The sequence below is a fragment of the Leucopleurus acutus genome (assembly GCF_964270905.1).
Source record: "Leucopleurus acutus genome assembly, chromosome: 4".
Classification (NCBI taxonomy): Eukaryota; Metazoa; Chordata; class Mammalia; order Artiodactyla; family Delphinidae; genus Leucopleurus; species Leucopleurus acutus.
This window is the reverse complement of record NC_139146.1, coordinates 109,991,388-110,013,909: the sequence shown is the minus strand read 5'-3', so window position 1 is coordinate 110,013,909 and position 22,522 is coordinate 109,991,388. Positions and strand designations below refer to the sequence as shown.

The 22,522-nt window shown below is 38.5% G+C and overlaps 1 protein-coding gene across 2 annotated transcripts in view; it reads left to right on the top strand.

Moving 5' to 3' along the window:
• The window catches only part of BTC (betacellulin), a gene marked incomplete at both ends in the record, with an annotated part of 38,120 nt that overhangs the window by 5,285 nt on the left and 10,313 nt on the right, over positions 1-22,522 (top strand). For both annotated transcript variants that reach the window (XM_082837985.1, XM_082837984.1), the window contains one exon: positions 18,105-18,203. In XM_082837985.1, the coding sequence (XP_082694111.1) occupies positions 18,105-18,203 (99 nt within the window). The remainder of the gene's footprint in view (positions 1-18,104; positions 18,204-22,522) is intronic.

Below are 22,522 nucleotides of genomic sequence, written 5' to 3'. Positions count from 1 at the left end.
ACCTGTGGGTGACTCCTGCACTTTCCTGGACTGCTTGCAACACTATGACACTTAGGGCACACTCCTTAGGGCAAATGGAGAGAGGTGACCTTGCTTTACATTCCCCCTGATTGGACCTGTAGGCCTATTCCTGAGGAGTAAAAAGAGCACATCCTACATCACCGTGATGTTGTAGTCAAGAGTGTAGACTCTGAGCCAGACCATCTAGGCATGACTCCCCTGTTGCTGCGATTTACCAACTCCTTAATCTTGGACAATCTCTTAAACCCTCTTGGCCTCAGTTTCTTCATCTGTAAAAGCTGACAGCAATAGAACCAAGACTATTATGTGGACTAAGTGAGTTACTACATAAAGCACTTAAACTGTGTCTGGAGCATAGTTAAGTTCTGGATTAACATGAGCTGTTATAATGGATAATTGGAAAGCACAGAAGAAATCATTAATTTAAAAAATTTGGATTTTTAAATTCTGGGTACTTCTGAAATGTAATCAGCGTGTACCAACTGGTGGAAAAACTTCCCCTTGCCTTTATTTCTCAAATTCCAGCTCCCACTAGTTATGAAATAGGCAATAGATAAAAATTCTCAAGAGTTCTCTTTTGGCTGGCTTTGATAGGAAGGAACAAATGTAAGAAATGCCACTGCAAAAGCAAAGTGCTTATCTGTTTCTAAAAAAAAAGGTCTATAGATTCTTCTTCAACTGCCAATTTTGATCCTAGTTTTATGCAGTGAAAAGCTTTCCAGCACTTTCCTGACATTGATACCCAAACCCAACATCTTAAGGTGAATCAGATAAAAAGTGAGCCTTCACTAGCAGAGAAAAATGAAATATTTACAAGATAATTTTAATACTTTTAATCTCATCAAAATGGGGTTGTCTCATTTATTGGGGTTATGCAAATAATTGCCTTAACTAAAAAGAAATAAACTGTCATTTTGGAAGAATGAATGATGATGCAATGTCAAAGTTCATTTCTAAATGTCAGACAAATGGAAAATAAACAAGTTGTTTTAGAAAAGTTGTCTAATGACAAAATAATTTTGTTTAGATTTTAAGGAGCAGACAGCCATGCATAAATATTCAGTTTTTCCATAATAATTGTCTTGTAACATTGAGTAAGTTACTTAATCTCCCTGTGCTGCATTTTCTTATGTATAGAATGATAATAATGATAATAGTACCTATCATCTAGGGACACAGGAGTGTTTTGAGCATAAAATGGGATAATGCAGGAAAAGATTTTAGTAGAATAGTTGGCTAGAAAATGCTCAATATTTATGAATATTCTCAACTTTGTGAATATGTAGATAACTTTGAAAGTATTTCATAGGTATGTCTAAAAAGGAGAAATAGAATCATTGTGTTCATTTAAGCCAGCTGGAGTGCGTTTGTACTTTGATCAAAGGAAATTGCTGTAATATCCGCCACTGGAAGCAAGCAAAGGAAAAAAAAAAAAAAATAGAAATCTGCCCCCATCATAACCATGCTTTCAACAGTTCTTTAAACAGTTCCATTAGAATGTAAGTACCACGATGGCAGGGATTTTTGTCTGATTTGTTCACAGCTATATTCCCAGTGCCTAGAGGATTATTGTGCATAGTAGGTGCTCAATATATATTTGTTCAAAGAATAAATCTGGGGCTTCCCTGGTGGCGCAGTGGTTGAGAGTCCGCCTGCCGATGCAGGGGACACAGGTTCGTGCCCCGGTCCGGGAGGATCCCACATGCCGCGGAGCGGCTGGGCCCGTGAGCCATGGCCGCTGAGCCTGCGCGTCCGGAGCCTGTGCTCTACAACGGGAGAGGCCACAACAGTGAGAGGCCCACGTACCTCAAAAAAAAAAAAAAAAAAAAAAAAAAGAATAAATCTGAATGCACACAGCCCAGGAAGTTCTCCTAGACCCGTAGCTTCTCATAGCGCATCGCAAAGATCTTGACGTAAACCTTGTAATTTCAGCATGTGCCCATGCGCATGCTTTCCTAGCTGCCACAATCAGAAACTAGAACTGTTTTCCAGCACCTGTTTATATTCCATCTTTAATGTCTTCGAATTTGCTAACAATGACTTATTTTAGACAGTCCCTCACTGAGATGGCGGCTGTACCTCCTATTCCGGAGTAGGCTGACCTGATAGAATGAGATTTGCTCATGACATTGAGATATTGACTACCACCATCGGCAAAACAGCAACTTATCCAAAAGCAAGAATTTATCCCGAACCACTGTGGCATAGTGTTGGGTCGGTTGTTGGAAAGTACAGTCTTTATTTCTAAAACATGTAATAATGAGGAAGACATAGCTAAGTATTTGTACTATTTTAAAGTGTGTCTAATACTATTATAAAGTGTGTCTAATACTGTGTTTAGCATTAAGGAGAGCTGTCCAAGTCACTGTCTTTCCAAAAAGAGTTTGTATTATATTGGGTATAAATGTTCATCAGAAATGAAACATCATATAGTAAGTAGTTCAATACTTAACGGAATTTAAATTACCTAGTACAGACTAAACATCTCAGAGAAGGAGAATTTATTATGGGCTGAAGTGATTGTGAAAAAGATATCACCAAGGAAACAGGGAACTGAGTTAGTTTTTCCACGATGGTGATAGAGGAAAAAAAATGGGAGAAAAATTAGAAGGTGGATAAATTAATTACTTTTTTTCTTTTTTTGGTGAAGCAGAGAGTGAGCAGACTCAAAGCATAGAACAAAGAGTTGATTTTGTGTGGTATTGAGGGAAATATTGACTGGATAAGGACTTGTTTTTCAGAATGAGGACATTAGGCAGGATCCTGAAATTTAAAAATTTTTTATTTTTTTTGCCGATGAGTGTCCTGGTTGTCATGCCTTCGGCTCTTTGGTCCTGAAGGGTTTGCTGGAGAAAACAACTCATCCCTGGCCACCAACACCCCTATCCCACAGGCAGCGTAACCTACCCCCCCCCCCACCCAGGATCCTGAATTCTTAATGCAGTGACGTCTTTGCCGGATTTCCTAGGAATTGGAGCTAGGAGGTTTTCTAATTTACATAAATGTATGCTTTTAATTATATGTCAAGACCTTACTTTAAAATATTATATGGTCTCCTACCTGAGGAGCCTGTTTTAATTCTGTGGAAATGTCTAGACTCCATTTTTACTGGAGGCCCTATAGCTTGGTGAAGAGCTAAGTACAGATCAGAGGCTGACCTGAGTGGTTTGCTTCAAGGTTCCTAACCATGTACTGCTGAAGGTGGCTCATAACCAGGGGGTAGCCCCACACCCATCTTAGAGTAGCAGTGTCACCTGGAGAAAGAGACTTATCCAAGAGGCCAGATTCAGTGAACTGGCTCATGACCACATAACACTCAGAGAGAGAGGAAACTAAATGGGAATGAACTTTATTTTTCTCACAGAAGACCTCACTTTATTCTATGACAGCTCCATTCTCTACCATTAAGGGCATCATTTTGTCCCTAACTCATGTTAGAAGGACTCCTTCTCGGGAGTGCAATAATAATGGTTAATGGGTAGCTACTGTGATATTTTCAATAGGGGAATCATACAGGGAGTGCAGTAGTTTTAAGATTGGTTTTACCTAGCCCAGAAAGCCTGGACCAGGCAATGGAGAGAAAGGAATAAATTCAATAAATATTTCTAAGCAACAATTTATATGAATGACTTGTCTAAGTAACAAAAAATGTATTAAAGCTGTTTCCAACACTGTTAACCAGGGAGAGAACAAGAATTTATGGTACCATATGTGAAAGAGAGCTTCCTTTTTCTGGTGAGGATGTGAACTGCTTTTGAGACATTCAAAAGTCTTACGAACATTTGGAAACATGGATGTTGACTTCAAATTAGAGCAGTGGACCCCAGGTCTGATTGTTCTTCCAAGAAAAGCAAAAAATACAGATTATTAGGCCTCTCCCCAGACCTACTAAAGGCTGGTTGACATGTCCCTATGAATCTAAATTTTTAAAGACTTTTCAGGAGAAGAAACAAATTTTCCTTCTGGAATAACTACAAATAATAGAGGTGGATACTCCCCCCTCTAAGAGGTAGAGCTTAATTCCTTGACCTCGTTGAGTGTAGGCTGGATTTGGTGACTTGCTTCCAGAGAATAGAGTATGAAAAGGAAAAAAAGTAAATAACCTTACAGTGTAAAAATCCCTTAACCAAGTGGTCAGGGTAAATGTCATCAAAGATGCCAAATTCCTAAGAGTTTTGACACATGAAAAGGACATTAATGGAAAATTGATGAAGTCAGAATGTAGTCTTGAGTTTAGTCAATAGTAATCTACCAATGCTGGTTCTTAATTTTGATAAATGTACCACGGTAGTGAAAGATGATAATATTAGAGGAAATGAAAGTGGGTGAGGGGTGTACAGGAATGCTGTGTACTTTGCAACTTTTCTGTAAATCTAAAATTATTACAAAATAAAAAAATATATTACAAAAAAGACTCTACAGGAAATTTTAATGGCCACCCAGTTTGGACAATCATCTGGTTAGAAAATAGGGCTGAAAATATAAGTGAATCATTTAGCTGATTATAATTTCAGGCTCTAGCACAGTGCCTAGCACACAGTAAACCCTCACTACATATTTGTTCCAACACTAAGTCTATGGGTATTTTGTGAGATCAAATGACATTATAAAAAAGAAGACCAAGGCAACATCATAGATAGAAAGTAGAATGGTGGTTGCCAGGGATTGGGGGAGCGGGAAATGGGGAGTTAGTCGGTATGGAGTTTCAGTTTTGTGAGATATAAAGAATTCTGGAGATCAGGTGGTTATGGTTGTACAACAATATAAATGTACTTAATATCATTGAACGGTATATTTATAAATGGTTAAGATAGTAAGTTTTATGTTGTATATATTTTACCACAATAAAAATGATCAGAAGAAAAAGAGGACTGAAAGTAGAGTGTTGATGACACCCATATATGGTGTAGGTGTCAGAAAAGTAACTGGCAGAGTTGAGTGAAAAGGGAAGGATAAGTCAAGAAGCCAAGAGGAGGGTGATTTTTAGATGGAAGATTTGGGAAGATCAACCATATCAAATACTGTGGAGATAGATGAGGCTGAGGCTCCGGAGGAGGTCACTGGTGAGTGAGCTCTGAGGAAATCATTGATGCTCTGGAAAGACAAGAGACAGGAGATTGATGGGGAAGCCAAAGACACACACACACACGCACACACACGCACACACACACACACACACACACACACATAAGTGAAAGGATAGAAGGATAGAGGTCAGGGTGGTGGGTAGAAAAGAGAAAGTTTTGGTTATGAGAGTCAATTTCAAATCGTTGAAAAGGTGACCCAGCAAAGGTTTCTTCTGTGTAGTTCAGAGTATACAACTTGGATTAATGAACTAACATTCCTGGAAGACAACTCTCACATTAATTTAGGAAATTTTCTCCCAAGTAGAGCTCTGAAAAACTGGAATCAGCTGCCTTGGGATGCGGTGATCTTCCCATGCCTGGGCATGTCTGTGGTCTGGAGTGCATTCATGGGAAGCTGTGTAGAGGTGATTCCTAGGTGAGGTAGGAGTTGGACCAAATGACCACCAAAGGTTCTTATGACTCCATGAATTATAGACGCTACTATAATGTTACTTCACTTTGGGGGTACTTTGGAGGTTGGTACTGTCAGCTGACTTCTCTGCAAGGAGAAGACACAGGACAGATGGAGACCTGGGGAGCTAATGGTAAAGACTTTTGAAAAAGAAAATCACTTGAGTGACTTCACTCCCACCTGGCCCAAACTGTATTCCACCATGTCTTTTCCTGAATAGAAATATCAAGGTTAACATCACCAATAATGCCATGTAGATATCATGTACCCCTCATATGATGTGATGAGAGGACATCTTGGGACATAGTATTGATCCCTTGCCCCAAGCTCAGTTTTTGCCTTAAAGATGCTGCACTCTTTATATTTTACCAACTATTAAGATAATAGTTATGACCTGGGATCCTGTTGTGATGGCGAAAAACCCTAGCATAACTATAATTGATTAATTATTTTGCAAAAATTTCAAATGTTATTATTTCAGGAGACAAATTTCTAACATTGCAAATTTCTAACATCCTATGATAGGAAACTTCTGTGAGAAGATTCTCTACTTGTTTTTAGATAAATGATAATTATCCTGTAATAGAGGGTAAGAAGAACAAAATGTGATTTAGATGCCAGGTGAAACGATACACTTTCCATTTGCCTTCACAGAAGGGTAGCAAAAGAAATGCACCCCGTTCTTTCTTAACGATTTCTACCCAGCAGCATTCACCACTATTAAATACTTCTTGATTTCTAGATTAGTCAGCTGCTTTATTCAGGATGTGGTGAACAGACATTGAAGTTTCAACTGGAAACGTGGTGTGACTATTTCTTAATGAGTCATTTTCATAGGTCACACAAGAAAAATCAATTGAATTATTTCACAGTCACACCACACACATCAAGAAGGCCCTTGTTTCTTTTTTTTTTTAATCTTTATTGGAGTATAATTGCTTTACAATGGTGTGCTAGTTTCTGCTTTATAACAAAGTGAATCAGTTCTACATATACATATGTTCCCATATCTCTTCCCTCTTGCGTCTCCCTCCCTCCCACCCTCCCTATCCCACCCCTCTAGGTGGTCACAAAGCACCGAGCTGATCTCCCAGGCCCTTGTTTCTTGATACTTCTCTGTATAATTCTTCACTCCAGCTGGACATCTTTATTTTGTCCCCCAAAACACACTCAGCTCATTTCTACGTCATTGCCTTCGGTCCAGTTTAGTTTCCAACTTCTTTTGTGAAAGTTTTCGCTATAATTTCTTCAGCTTAACATTGCCTCTTTTTGGAATTCTATTAGAATTTATTTTTTTTATACCTGGCAGTTATACTGTCTGATATTGATTGATTGATGTTTCTGGTCTCTGCAAATGGTTTGATCAATAAAGATAATAATGGGTTAAAGTTAAGTTGGCTTGAGTTATCCTAACTCATTTTAAGGGCTTAAATTCTGGGGCTTTTTCAGGTTGGGAGAGCATCTACTCTGACACCCTATGTTCTTTTCTTTACCATTATTAAAGCTTGATGACTGTTTCCTCATGGGTCAGAGGCTGTGTTATCGCTGGATCCAGAAGCCAACTCCACTATTCCTCCTCACTTTGCACTCAGATAATCCTCCTTGATAACAAATTGTTCTTTTTCCATGGTTCCTTTTGCCTCCTCTCTTTGAACTATTATGGAAATTCAGTGATCCCAGAGGTTTTCATTTAAAACGCTACAATGTCTGACTGTCTGGTCCGGCCTTATCATAAAGGGATAGAATTCAAAACGTCAAGTTTTGACAACTGATGGTTTCTAAGAAACTAGCTCTAGGTTGCTATAGGGTTCCCATTCAATTTAGTCATTGTTGTCACAGATTTAATAACGGTCATGGCAAAAATAAAATGGTGGATTTACTGGCAAAGGCATTATCGTGGTGTTGACAACTTTCAGATATGTGAGTTAATTCATGTATGACAGGTTGTTAAATTACTTCCCTCTCTGGGCTTTAAAAATATAAGAGTGTGGAGTTCTTTTATGAGTTAAAAAAATGTTATCCATCATTCTAAGCCCTTCTTAAACACCAAGATATTGTTTATACCATTTGGAATAGAATTGTTTTTGGAGGCGGAGGAAGGAGGTCATATTCTACTCTCTTGATTTTGAATGGACATAAACTATTTGTGAAGACTCTCTTATTTTTTCTCTACCCTTGTCTTGGCCTCCCCTCCTGGCTCTGAAAATCTGGAAACCTATCTTTCAGTTTTGTAGAATAGGCAGTCCTCCAGGTGGTGTGATTTGAGAGACCTTAGAAAAATCCCTCCTTGTCCTGGAACAAGGCTCCCCCAAGGTGTCCTAGTGCCCCAAATCCTCACTGTACTGGGACACAGAATCGTGCACTTCTTAAGGGCCTTTCAACTACCTCCCCTGTCCCTTGATCAGCTCTCCACTCATACCAGCTTACCCCTCTTTTGGGACTTCGAGGCCGTGTCCCAGGGCATGTGTTCTGGCCTCTCACTCACCAAGGGGCCAGAGATTGGGGGAGGCAGCACCCAGTGGGGAAAATTCTGTCCAAAAGAAAATGGGTGATGGAAGTGACTGGGGCAGAGAAATTCCTCCTTCATTCTTTCTTCTGTGAGCAACTTCAAGGCGCAGTTCCTTTCTGAACCTTTTACATGGCCCTTGGATGAGTGAATGTGTCACTCATTTCGGTGTCTTTGTGGCTCACTCTGGAGCTGCACCCAGCATGATGGGTACACACATTGCATTGCTTTGCCTCCTTCTCCGCTTGCGTCCCTTTTTCTCATTCTCATGGCCCAGAGCTTGTACCTCCCCAATAAAGTGATAACCCCTTAATCTGTGTCTCAGGCTCTGCTTTCCAGAAGACCCAGGTTGACGCACTTGATTCTAGAGTATTTCTGTGGAGTTAAGCAATTTCTCTCCTTGCAGGTCTGCTTTGAAAATAAATACATTTAGAAAGGGAACTCTATGAAGAAATTATGTTCTATTAGGGGAAATGTTAAAGCAGTAGGAAGATACTGGTTTATAGGAGGGGAAAAGACAACAACAAAAAAGACAGAAAAGGAGTTAAAAAAAGATGAAGGAGAACATCAATGTCAAACAATCTATTTCACACTTTTTTACTCAGCCACCCGTAAGCTCAATGTTAAACAGCATTTCCACCACTTAATATATTTTTTCAACTCCCTTTTAGACATGTCCTCTTTTTGGACATAGAAAATACTTTTTGTGTATAGTATGCACACTCAAGATTCTGATTTTCTTTTTGACAATAAAGATACATTGGGAAATTCCCCAGATGCTTATAGTTTTTACTCCTAACGTTGATTTAAATTTTAAAATTTTGTTAACTTTATTTTTCAGAAATTAAAATTAGATCTCTAATCAAATATAATCCATTTGACTGTTAAATAGTATCATCTAAGATCTGACTTTATCTGTTATATTTGTATCACTGAATCACTTAACTAACCAACTGAATCAGTAACTCCCCTCTGACATAAGCACATGCTGAGTACTGGCAGAACTGTGCTGAAAATACAAAGAACCATACATGCAGAAGATGGAATATTTCTATTAAGCAGTTGAGGTGCATTAATGTCAAATATCTTTTTAAAAACACTGGAGCAAAGCAGCATGTGGAAAGACCAACATACAGATTTTCCTCATGGAACACATATGTATAAGTGTACTATAGAAGTATAGTATGTATGTGTATTTATTTTTTGTAGTTTGTTTCATAAGCATATTTTATACACAAGGCAAATCACATCATAAATGTAGAAATTTGTCAATATTCATTAATGAGAGTTGAGAATCTATATGAGTAATAAGAATTCTTTATTACTTCTGTTCTCTTAGAGCTGCTATTCTGTTGAGTGCCTATCTTGTGCCAGGCATTACCGGGGTTAATAATTCATAATTTACTTTTTGCACTTTCTTTAAACAGATAGTTAAATCGTTACCATGTAAGTTATATATCATGGGCCTCAGTTTACAGATGGGGACCCTGAAGTTCAATGCTGAGTAACTTAATCTTATCACAAAGCTGGTGATTAAAAGGTACATTCAGGATTCAAGTACAGCTCCATTTGACTTCAAATATCTTTTTCCTATTAATCTATACTGCTTCCCTCTAATATAAATGAAATATCAGAGATCTGACTGTGAAATATTCTTCTAATTTCAGCTTATATTCATAAATTGACACATTCTCTGTTGATTTACAGTTGAATTGTCTAATGGGACATGGAGTGTGGTTTGATTCCTAAAATAAGATTGATGTGACATCATAGGAAATCACTGGATTTAGTAAACACAAGTAGAAGTTAGGGTATCTAAGAAGATATCCTAAGTTATCAGAATATACTGTATGGTCATTCTGAGATAATGTTATGTTTACTTAAAAAATATAAAATGTACTTGGCTCTAAAAATGGAAAGTTCAGCTCAGAGATGAGGCAAATACAGCATATATGACTGTTTAGGTTGGTCACATTTGATCTTTTTAAGTAGTTGATCCAGCTGGTGTATGACTTACCTCAGCGTTAGCAGTAACTTTGAGACAGTGGGTCATGCTCCTTGTCAAGCTGTGTCTCTCTGAATGCTTGTATTGTTCCCAATGACTTCATTCTCCGTGACGGCTGATGGGGATAATACTTTTAATACATTCTGTAATTTTTAATTTGAGAATCTCAAAGTGCATAAAAGTAAATGGAGCTTTGACTCACTAAAGTAGAATTGGGTTTCTTTTCCTTTTTGTCTTTCATTTTATGAGTGGAGTTGGTATTTAAAAACCAACCCCAGAGAATATGGGGACATGTGTATGCATATGGCTGATTCACTTTGTTGTGTAACAGAAACTAACACAGTATTGTGAAGCAATTATGCTCCAATAAAGATCTATTACAAAATAATAAAATAAAATGTTCCACTAAAAAAAAAAAGAAAAAAAAAAAAACAACCCCAGAAATAGGAACTCAATATCCAGTCACTTAGCAAATGCAGCTAATCTAACATTATTTTGTTTTATTTTGGTTTTATTCCTTGAATGCATCTGCGAATTCTGCAGGTCATGTGCAGCAGGGAGGCATGGGTAATAGGCGGAATGAAAGAGTAAGAAAACAAAGAGATTGTGAAATATTTGGATGACAGGTAAAATTTAACACAGTAACATTTAAAATGGACAAGTACAAAATCATTTCTCAGATTAAAATGAAACAAAACAGAGCAAAACCAAAAAGAACAAAAAAGCCACGAATACACTGCTTTCCGACAGTATAAGTGGTTTAAGAGCTTCTATTTATTCTAAGCAGAATAAAACCCCTGTATTTGATGGAATAGTTAAAAAGGGCTGATATGCTATGGAGCTGCATTATCAGGAATATGGTGCCCTCAATGTGAGAGGTGAGAGCCCCACTCTATTCTGTCTTTGCCAAACCATGTAAAATGGCCCTGTATTTTAACCTTGTTTTTAAGGAGGATGTCAAGGCTTATGAGAGGTCTTGATGATGTCAGGTAAAATACGGTTGGAGGAACCAGGATGTTTAGCCTGAGGAGGAGAAATCCTTTCAGGAAGACTTGATCTCTGGCTTCAAATATACGAGGATCAGTCACGAGAAAGAGAGATTAGACTTATTCTAGGTGATTCCAATGAGCAGAGTAAAACTATGGGAAGGCAAAAACCAGTTCAACACAAAGAAGCGTTTATAGAGCTTTAGAAATAGGTGCTTAGGGGTGGGATAGGGAGGGTGGGAGGGAGGGAGACGCAAGAGGGAAGAGATATGGGAACATATGTATATGTATAACTGATTCACTTTGTTATAAAGCAGAAACTAACACACCATTGTAAAGCAATTATACCCCAATAAAGATGTTAAAAAAAAAAAGAAATAGGTGCTTACTTTTTTTTGAATGAATGAATGATTGTGAGTGAAAGAATGGATGAATGGTCTCATTGAAATGTGATGCCTTAGAAGGGAGTGAAGTCTCTGTGCTGAAATTTTAAAGGTGAACTCTCCCAGGGGATGTTTTTAGGGGAGCTGAGGGTTGGTAGGAGATTTGAATACCTCTAAGGTTCTTACTAATTCTGAAATTTAATATAAAAATTTGTGACTCTTTTGAACGAAGATCTTATGTTTTCCGTATCTAAGTTTGGAGAGAATTGCAATGGTTCTCAACCAATGTAATTTCTCCCCCAAGGAAGCACTTGGCAAGGTCTGGGGACAGTTTTGATTGTAACATCTCAGTGGTAGGTGGAGGAAGGGAGGGGGATGCTACTGGCATTTTGTGGGTAAAAGCCAGGGATACTGCTAGTCATAATACAATGCACAGCATCCCACAGCAAAGAATTATCCAGTCCAAATGCCAGTAATGTGGAAGTTGAGAAACACGTTAGATGTTTCCCACTCATTTTAACCAGAACTTGGATTTCCTTGAGCAATGACGTCAGATGTATTGAATGTAAAATACATTTAAGCTCTTATTTTCCAAAGACTTTCCATTCACTCAAAATAGAGTTATACTTGCCAGAATTACTAACTTTGACTGCAAAGAACTACATCGCACTTGCAGAAGTGGCCCTGCCTTTTGGGCTAAACTGTCCAACCTCTCTGCTCTGTCGTTAATTCATCCTTTGCCTCTCTCCTGTACCTTTGGCATCTTCCTGTTAATGATCTTTCATAATAAAACAAAAGCAAAATAACTCTCTTTTTTTTTCTGTACATATTGACTAATCTTAACCCCCCTCCCTTTCTCAGTTCAACATCTGTGAAGAGTAATCTCCAATTATTTGCACAGCTTTCATACCATTACTATTTCTTTAGCAAGAAATTGCTAGTGCTTTTTGGTTGTCAAATCTACTGCATGTATTTCAGTTCTTGTCTTTAATTCTCCATCAGTTTTTATACAGTTGACCAAATGCTTCTAGAAAACCTCTCTTCTTAGTTCTGTGGCTCTTTTTTTTTGCGGTACGCGGGCCTCTCACTGTTGTGGCCTCTCCCGTTGCGGAGCACAGGCTCCGGACGCGCAGGATCAGCGGCCACGGCTCACGGGCCCAGACGCTCCGCGGCATGTGGGATCTTCCCGGACCGGGGCACGAACCCGTGTCCACTGCATCGGGAGGGGGACTCTCAACCACTGCGCCACCAGGGAAGCCCTGTGGCTCTTCTTGATCCCTTGAGGACTCTTCTCTTTCTGCCCCTCTATTATATTGATTTTTTTCAGTATTCTATCCATAATCAGCTTTCTCTTTTCACATGGCTCTTTCCAACAGATCAATATGTGTGGCGTTAAGTACCAGTTTATTTCTCATAACTCCTAAATGTAGAACTCGTAGCTATGACTTCACTCCACAGCTCCAGATCTAATATCCATTTACTGTCTCTAAATGAGACACAGTCATCTCAAATTCAGAGTGTCTGAAACTGATTTTTTTTTCCATGCCTGTCTTAGTCAGTTTGGGCTGCTTTAATAAAATAACATAGACTTGTAACAACATTGGCTGGTAAACAACAAACATTTATTTTTCACAGTGCTGGAGGCTGATAAGTTCCAGATGAAGGGTCTAGTAGATTCAACGTCTGGTGAGAGCCTGCTTCCTGGTTCATAGACAGCCATCCTTCTGCTGTGTCCTCACATGGCAGAAGGGGCAAGGGAGCTCTGTGAGGTGTCTTTTACAAGGGTTCTGATCCCACCCTCACAACCTAATCACCTCCCAAAGGCCCGTCACATCCCATTAGGGATTAGGTTTCAACAAGAAATTCAGTCTACAGTAATCCTCAACCTGTTTGTCTTCTCGTATACCTTATATTTGTGATTGGTACCACAATCCAGACATTCACTCTAGTTACGAACTCCGGAGTCATCCTAGACTCCCTTTTCCTTATCTCCCACTCTAGCCCATTAGTCACCAAGTCTTTTTTTTGTATTTCACTTTGTGAATATCTGTCGCATTCATTTCTTCTTCTCCATACAGATTTGTGTGCCACCACCACATCTAGGTATGTCTGAAATCACCTGTATTTGTATTAAAGCAAACTTTTCAAACTGAAAGAAAAGAAGATGATCATGTTGCTTCTCACTTAAAACTTTTCAATGACCCCATTTTAGCGACATAGCAGAACTCAAAGTAACTAACATGGCTCTTAGGCCATTTGTGACCTAGCAGCCCTCCAGTCTCCTCTTCCACCACAAGCCCCAATCACCCTCCAAGCGAACTAGACAAGTTATTCATGCCATGTCTTTTTATAAGTTGTCCCTTTTATTTAGAATGCCCTGGTTCATTACAATTTTATTTATCCTTTTCTTAAAAATTAATTCTGTTTTTAATAAAGTAATAAATATACACAAATTTTAAAAAATCAAATAGTACTAAGAAGTTTATAATGATGAATAGCAGATCTTTGTACCTGCCTTCCTGCCTCTTCACCACCCTAGAATCAACCACTTTTGACTCCTTCAGGTGCCTCTTCTGTGTTTATCTCTGTATTGCTAAACAGTATGCTTATAATGCTATTTCTTGACTTGTCAAGTTTAGACTTTTACCTATTGAGATTCTCTTCTAATTCTAGTATAGTTACTAGAGGGGTGATACTCAAAACACTTAAGAACTAGCACAGCACAGATTATGACTAATCACAGCCACTTTCCCCACATGGTCTGTGTTGGCTAATTACTGGTCCTGATTTTATGACAAATTTTGTTAAATTATCAGTATTTACATTATTATTACCATATAAATATTGTCCACTGCTGAAACAAATAATGTACTATAATTACGTCATAGTACATTATAACATAATTACTTGCTTACACAATTTTCATTTTCTAGAAGTTATTAATTGATGTTTTAAAAAATCATTTATTACTCATTAAAAACTCACCATAATTCCCGCCTTCTCAGTGAGTCTTTGCTGCCAGGCAGAGTTGATTCTCTGCTCTGTGTTATTCCTGTATTACCTCTTTCGTACTCATCACACTATACCTTATAGATTTGTGTGTCTATCTTCCTTGTCAAAATGTGAGCTCCTTGAGGTTAGTGATAATATGTTATCTTTGAACCTTCAGTGTTGTGCACCAGTGCCAAACACAAAATGTTTAATAAATATCTGTTGAATTATGGATGGAACAGGAGTGGCCTTTGTCTTTGAAGCAGCCTTCAATATTGGGTGGATGTTTTTGTGAGCATTTCTCTGATTTCTGAGTCGCTCCATACAGATCACTCACTCAGATGCCTGTCAGGGTCTACACAGTTAAAATAAATGAACGCAGCAAGCCCGATGGGGTTTGTGGCATTTAAAGTGGTCACGTGCTACTAGGCTCTAACCAGCTGTTGCCATGAAGGTGTTTCAGATGTGTGTTGCCAGACCTTCTGCTTTTTAAATAGAAACAGGAAAATCCAGGCTTGATATGAACTGTCATGATTCCATTTTTTAAAACGATGCAGACTAAGTAAATGGTTCTTCAGGCTCAAGCTCGATTTGCTTCATGAGCACCAGCTGATGAAGATTATTAGGTGGGAGTAGGAGGGACTGTGGACCCTGTCCCAGAGACTTGAGCTTGGCCTCCGGTTGGCCTGAGAACGCCTCTACCGCAAGGGGTCCTCCACAGGGGCTCTACCCAGTGGAATTCCTTTGCCAGCGGATGCCAGCATGTGGAGTGAGCCTTAACAGAAAAGAGCCTGGGCTCAGCCTGCCAGAATGTTTGGAGGGCCAGGCAGGGTTTCGATGGAATCAGGACTTGCTCTGTTATGTGGAAATAAAGAATGATGTGTTAAATCGTAAGTGATAGTGGGAAGGAGCAGAAGAAGAGTAAAAATTGTATACTATGTGCCAAGCCCTGTGTGTGCCTTTTCTTATGTTACTCAACTTAGGTTTTACAATAGCCCTGAGGCAGAGATATTGTCATCTTCAGTTTGCAGATGTTGAATCTCTATGAGATTTAGTTTATTTTCCAATTTCCATCATCAGAACAGATCAACTGCAGAATGAACGCCTCTTGAATCTGCCCATGAAGAAAGCCCATGTATGGGATTTTAAAAATGATTTAAATCTGTTTTTATAGTAAAAAAGAAGATGGTTAAAATTTTCCACTAGAAATTGATTGTTTAGTTTGTTTGTTTGTTTATAGGTTGACCTAAGATTGGTCAATCTTTCAACATTTGTTGAATATCCATTGTATTCTGTGTTAGATTCCAGGATTACCAAACTGATTAATATACAATTCCTGTGCTTGAGAAGTCATAAATGATTGTTTCTGGTTTCTTCTAAGTGTGAAAGGAGGGAGCCAGGTATTGGCATAAAAGATAGGACAAATCTGGAAATTTGGTTGCCAAATTTTTGTTTTTTTTTTTTTAAATTTTGAGCTATCCTTTTTTCTTGTTGCAATCAACAGAATATTCAGATAGAAAAATAAGAAAGTGCAAATAAAGAAAATTAAGGAAAAGGTCTTCTTCTAACCATTGTGGGCAACTCTCTACCTACTTACTTACCCAACTTTTTTGATTATTTATCTGTATGGATATTTTTATACTTATCACAAACAGATGCAAACACTCAGATCCCACTACATCACTATTCTGTAGCCTGCTTCTCTTACTGAGGAATATTTTGAAATGTTTGAAAATCATTTTCTATGGCTGAATAGCATTTTATTGCATGGGAGTATTCCCTATATTTAATCAATTCTCTATTGTTAGATATTTAGGTAATTTCTATTTTTTTATAACCAATGTCACGTGGAGAAATTTTGTAGCGAAATCTTTTTATGTATGTTAAATTATTTCCTTAGGAAAACTTACTAGAAATGAAATTACTGGATTTAAGTGCATGTACAATTTTAAGCTTTTCGCTTTTAGCACACATAGTGCTAAATTGTCCTCCAGAAAAGTAATACTAATTTACCCATCCCCAATGGATATGAGTTTCTATTTCTCTTCACTGTGTCCAATGCTAGTTACCACCTCTTTTTTTAAAAAAAATTTTTTTTCGAATTCAATAGAGATAGAAAAGAATTTCTGTTTTGAAAAACTCTTTTTGAAGACCTTTTGGCCTTTGACCTTTCTGGATACTATTGTTCTCTGGTACAATACTATCACTTTGTGTTTTGGTTACTTGGTTGGCTCTTCACCTGCCTTAGTAGCTTTGGAGCAGTTTGAGGGTAGAGCATGTCCTATCCACCTGTGTGTTTCTGGGTGCTCGTGGATATTGGTTGAACTGAATTGTACTGGAGGACATGTATAGTTTAGAACCTTGGCTAGATGTAAAAATGTCAATACAATCCGTGGGCAGGTTACTCTGTTCCTACCAGTTACATAATAATGAGAATTTAATTGAACATCGATTATGTGCCAGCAGTGTATTAAGTGCTTTGCACACTTACCTGGATGAATCCTCACAATGCTCTGAAGAAGAGATAATAATCATCTCCACTTTGCTGATGAGGAAACTGAGAGGTTATAAAACTTGCCCAATGTGCATTGGCTGTCAAGTGGCAAAAGCAGCTTGTGAACTCAGGAAAAGTTAACTACCAAGCCGTCTTATCTCTCCTCCACTGTCCTCCCCTCTCCAACTTCTTATTAAAGATATTTCAAAATATATATAAAAATAGAGAGAACAGCAGAGTGACCCTTGATATACCTACCACCCGGCTTCAATAGTTACCAATATGTGGCCAATCTTGTTTCATCTATGCCCTTCTCTCACTACCTCACAGCCCTCTTCCCTGGTTGGATTATTTTAAAACAAATCAGAAATTCATTAATTTCCTAAATAAGTATTTAAATACATATCTCTAAGAGATATGGACTCTGTTTTTTGTATCCAAACCACAATATCATTATCACCCTTGAAACTATAACAATTTCTTCATATTCTCTAATGTCCAGACAATGTCAGATTTCCTTAATTATCTCATAAGTGATTTTTACTGTTGCTTTGTTTGAATCAGGACCCTCGCGAGGACTACACTTTGTATTCTAAGCTGTCCTAACCTCAACACAGTGTTCCTCTCTTCCCCATGCCTTTCTATGAAGCCTATCCTTGTCAGAGACAGAGGTACTTAGCTGGAGGAATTTGAAAATTGTAAATAATTCCTATGAATTGAATATCTAGTTTGCATCTCCCCAGAAAGAAGCACACTCAACAGTTTATACCTGAAAAACACTGGGTCCGTGTGGCATGGAGAAAATACATTGCTACACAGGTTCATCATCCCTTCTCCCTGGAAATTCATCAGTGTGTTCATCCGCTGGCTGGGAACTCCCTCTGTTCTTCTGCTTGTAGGATAAGGTTCCATCACAACTATGGTCAAGTCTCCTCATTTAAGGGGCCAGGGCTTGTCAGATGTAAGTGATACTGGCTTGAAAATTCTGTCTTGAGCCCTGAGCTTAAAAAATGAGACACGCTGGCCTGTGTAGCCCTCCCTCGCTGCGGGAGAATGACTTGGAAATGGAAAGGCTTGTTATTTTCATAAATCGTCATGATTTTGATAGAACCGTTCACATTGAGCACATTTTCATTGAACAAGTTTTCATATTTGTTTTGGTTCTGTTTTAAAATTGAAGGTCTAGTGATCCTCCACTGTGTCGTGGCAGATGGGAATTCAACCAGGAGTCCTGAAAATGATGGCCTTCTCTGTGGAGACCGTGGAGAAAATTGCCCAGGTAACGCATAACAAGCGATGCATTTGTTTTTATCAGCTTCATATTCAACCTCAGAAACTTGACCCCCCTCAATTTTAAGTTGTTGATAATATAATAATCATAAAACTAGGTAGTTTTTTGAGCACATGTTAATGTACCAGGCTCTGGACTTTACATATAGTAATTCATTCATTCCTTGCAAGAACCCTATGAGCTGGATAATATTTTTTACTTTATTTCAAGGTGAAGCTAGAAAGAATACGTAACTTGCCGAAGGTCACACAGCTGATATATCACAAATCTGGGATTCACGCTCAGGTCTTTCTCATTCTAGTGCTTCCATTCTTCATCATTATACTATTTTGGGCATTGTAGATGTGTGTGTGCTTCAGTCTCTAGCATGTGATGTCTTGGACTAGATTCACAGAAAGCTGGCATATTCTATTCAAATTGAAAAAATATTTTTTTCTATTTTATAACTTAGAAGAGGGAAGAAGGCAACAATTTTAAAACATATTTTACCTTGAAGATTCCTGAATTAGTATTCTCACATTTAGTAGTCTGAGGCAGGGATCAGCCTTAGTAAAGAGTCAGATAATAAGAATTTAGGTTTTGTGGGTCACGCGGTCTTTGTTGCAACTATTCTGCTCTGCCATTGAACTATGAAAGCCGCCATAGACCTATGCAAATGAATGGCCTTGGATGTCTTCCAATAATCCTTTATTTAGAGAAACAGGCCGTGGGCCAGATTTGGCTTTGGGGCCATAGTTGGCTGACTCCTGGTCTAAGGTCTGTCTGTCCTTTATAAATTGCATGGTCTGGTGTTCTACAGGAGTTGTTTCTTATTTTAAAACAAAACAAAACACAACACAGGCCAATTCCAAAAGTAGGGCAGAGTGGAGAAGAGCCTCTTGTATTCCCTGGAAACTTCTCTGAGCTGGGAGTATGGTGACGTGGTGTAAGTGCTCCTTTCCTAGCACCCTGGGAATGTTGTAACTGAGCCAGGAACACGCTGAGCAAGTCATCCTGATGTGAGTCATCAGTTCCAGCCCAACCTTCATCTTTCTTTCCCTCCCACTAGTGGGTGGTCCGGAGAGTGCCCACGGTCTGAGGAGCCCATCGCTGTGTTAGGTCATGCTTGTGCGGGTCTTGTCACCCATGTAGTGAGAAGGACAAAGCCAACTTTATGTGTTTGTGTGCTTTTCTTCAGTCTGGTTTCAGATGTCTTAAATGACAACATGTTCACATTTCCTTTGGGAGATTATTCCATAATCTGATGATTGACAGTGTTAAAAAAAATCTTCCTCATCATCCTCCTAAATGTATTTTTATATTTTTTTATTGTAGTAAAAACATTTAACATGGGATCCGCCCTTTTAACAAAATTTTAAGTGTACAGCACAATATTATTAATTATGACAACTGATGTTGTATAGTAGATCTCTAGAAATTATTTATCTTACAGAACTGAAACTTTAAGAGGAGAGAGGAGAAGAGATGAGAAAGCATCGAGCCCCAATGCATTGCAGAAAGTAGAGGTTAGGGGAGCTGAGGTCAAACCAGCAGGGGAGAATGAGCAAAGGAGGCATCACATGCATTCTTTTTTTTGTTTTTTCCCACACGCACTCTTGAAAAACAAAAGGAAATACAATTTTTTCCCTGTCGATTCTTCTTTGTCTCCTAGCCATGAATAATTTTAGATACATGAAATACACTCAAATCTCAATACTGGATTCTTTTTTCTTCCTTTAAAGGGCTGGAATGAAAAGGGCAGCTCTAAGTGAAGGTTCACTCCTGTAAGCTCAGAAATGGTTGGCACAGTCCTTCTGGTTAAAAGACATGCTGATCAGACCTGATTGGCCCCCCGTGTAAGCATATCCTAGTAAACCAGGAAGGTAATAAGTACATCTGTGAGATTTATTTTTCTTTTCCTGGAGAAACAGACCAATTCACAGTTTTACAGGAAACTGCATTGAATGGAAGACAAATGGGAATCCTCAATTACAAAACATTTTCCAATTTTGCACTTTTTCAAGAGCATCATGAATTTACATTCCCCTGTGCCACAGAGATAGTTGGCAAGATAAGAAGGAAAATTAACTTAAAAAGTATAAAACTTTCTTCCTCCCCTCCTGGCTTAAGAAGGTTGTAAAATGAAGAAACCCTTATTGGGAAGATGCTTAGAACATTAAAGCCTCAGGCTGTACTTCATAGAATAAGAGGAAATGTTTCTCCAGACTCTGCTGTGACCACTTGAACTCTTCTGTGCACTGGTTGTTTCCCCTATTTTTTAGGTCAGATATCTGTGTGAGGAGATGAATTTATAGGTATTTGTTTTCCTTCCTCTCTCTCCTTGATAACAGTTGTGGGACTTCTGTCTCAAAATTTAGTATCCCTTTTTAAATCTCTTACACAGAGATTGAACTATGTACCTAACTAAAGGTTTAGAGATACAAGAGGTTATAAACATTGTAATGAGATTTACCAAAAAAGCATTGTCATAGTAATTGTATATTACCTTTAGAGTTGATTTCAGAAGAGTTGCTGATATTAATATCATTTGCAAAATCATTAAATAGATTTTTCATGAGCATTATTGGAATAAAAAGGGAAGGTTTTCCGAAAAGTAAACCTAATGTATCAATTGTGAAGAGTTTTAATCACAAAGGCATCACAAGGCCTGTTTTGGCTTGAGGATAAGAACCATGTACAGAAAGACTAAGGAATCACACTGTTTAATCAAAGCATCCATCAAATTGAGGAAAATTCCATATTTAAACTAGGTTATTTGGGTGTCTGCTGTATTCCTCCACTTTAGTTTGACCCAAGGGAATCCATCACATGTCATCTAATTATTCATATGACCCTAAGAAGGTGACCACTTCCTATCTATCTGCCCATACTATCAGTGAAAGCTATTCTTTTTCCTGATCCCTTTTACTAACTCTTAGAATCAAATTTTGACATCACTGACCTGCAGTAGCCCTGGTAGTTTCTTATTTAATTGGTTGTAGAATCTCTGAAATACAGTGTCTCATGAAGAGTTTACGATATGTTACCTGTGGTGCCCATCTGCTTATAAGATTGTGTTGCGATCTGGTCCTCTGGTACATGTAATTTTCTCCAGCAATTTTGTGGGACAAACTCACTCCCAGAGGAAGGTTCTGGTTTGAGGAATGTGGGTTGGAAAAGAGTAAGGTGGGAGGGAAAAAGGTCAGTTAAGTTCCACCACCCCCAGTATCAGGGAAATCTTCACGGCTGTTACATTTTCAAGACCATACCATTTACTTCTCAAAAGAGAAACACAATACATGGGACTAATCATTCTTTTGTCATAAGATTAACTTTTCCTTGTTCTTGGTAAACACCTCTGGAAAGGAAGGGTACATTTTGCCCTCCCCTGCCCTATGTCATCAGGTCTCATGATAGTCAGAAAATGTTAGATTTCACAGCTGTTCAATTTTCAGATAATGTGACCTTGATGAATATTAGATGAAAGCAACTGGAATTTTAGGCGCATTTCAAAAGGGGGAATGCTGATAAGCCTTCTCATTCCATGAGAAAGAGAGAGGATCCCATTTGGCTTTCTTTTTTTGGGGGGGGGGACGCGGTATGTGTGATTCATTTTTCTTCCAGGTTTTAAAGTTCCAGAGAGAAATCTTAGGACATTTTCTGCTTGGTGGCATGGAAGGGTTTTTAAATCCAAATAATGCTGGGAATATTTAAGGGCACGCTTATTTGCAAAGGAGAGAACTCTGTGAGCAAATCAAAACAGGGCCTGGCAAACATTTCCCTGGCATGGATTTGTGTTGCTTGGATGAACCAAGGCTGATCAAATCACTGCATCCAGCAGCTGCTGGTTAAGGCGCTCTCTGGTATCTTGCTCTGTATGGTGTTTATTAAAAGACTGGCTATGTTTGAAGGGGCGTGACAGCCAGAGGAATTAGTAAAGTTCAGGATACAGAGCCATATGGCTTATATTTAAAGTCAGGTGTGCTTTGCAAAGTAGAAAAGACCTTTCTGGAGCAAGGAGATCTATCAGTAAGTCTTACTGCTTCTTTATGGGAGTATAGTCGATTTACAGTGCTGTGTTAGTTTCAGTTGTACAGCAAAGTGATTCAGTTATACATATACCTATTCTTTTTCAGATTCTTTTCCCATACAGGTTATTACCGCGTACTGAGTAGAGTTCCCTGTGCTATACAGTAGGTCCTTGTTGATTATCTATTCTTAAATCCATCTCCTTGCCCTCCATTTCCCTGCCCCAGGCCTATATCCTGTATGTCTGCACGGCTCGGATATGCCTTGGATTCCTCTTTTCCCCTTTGGCATCTTCCTAC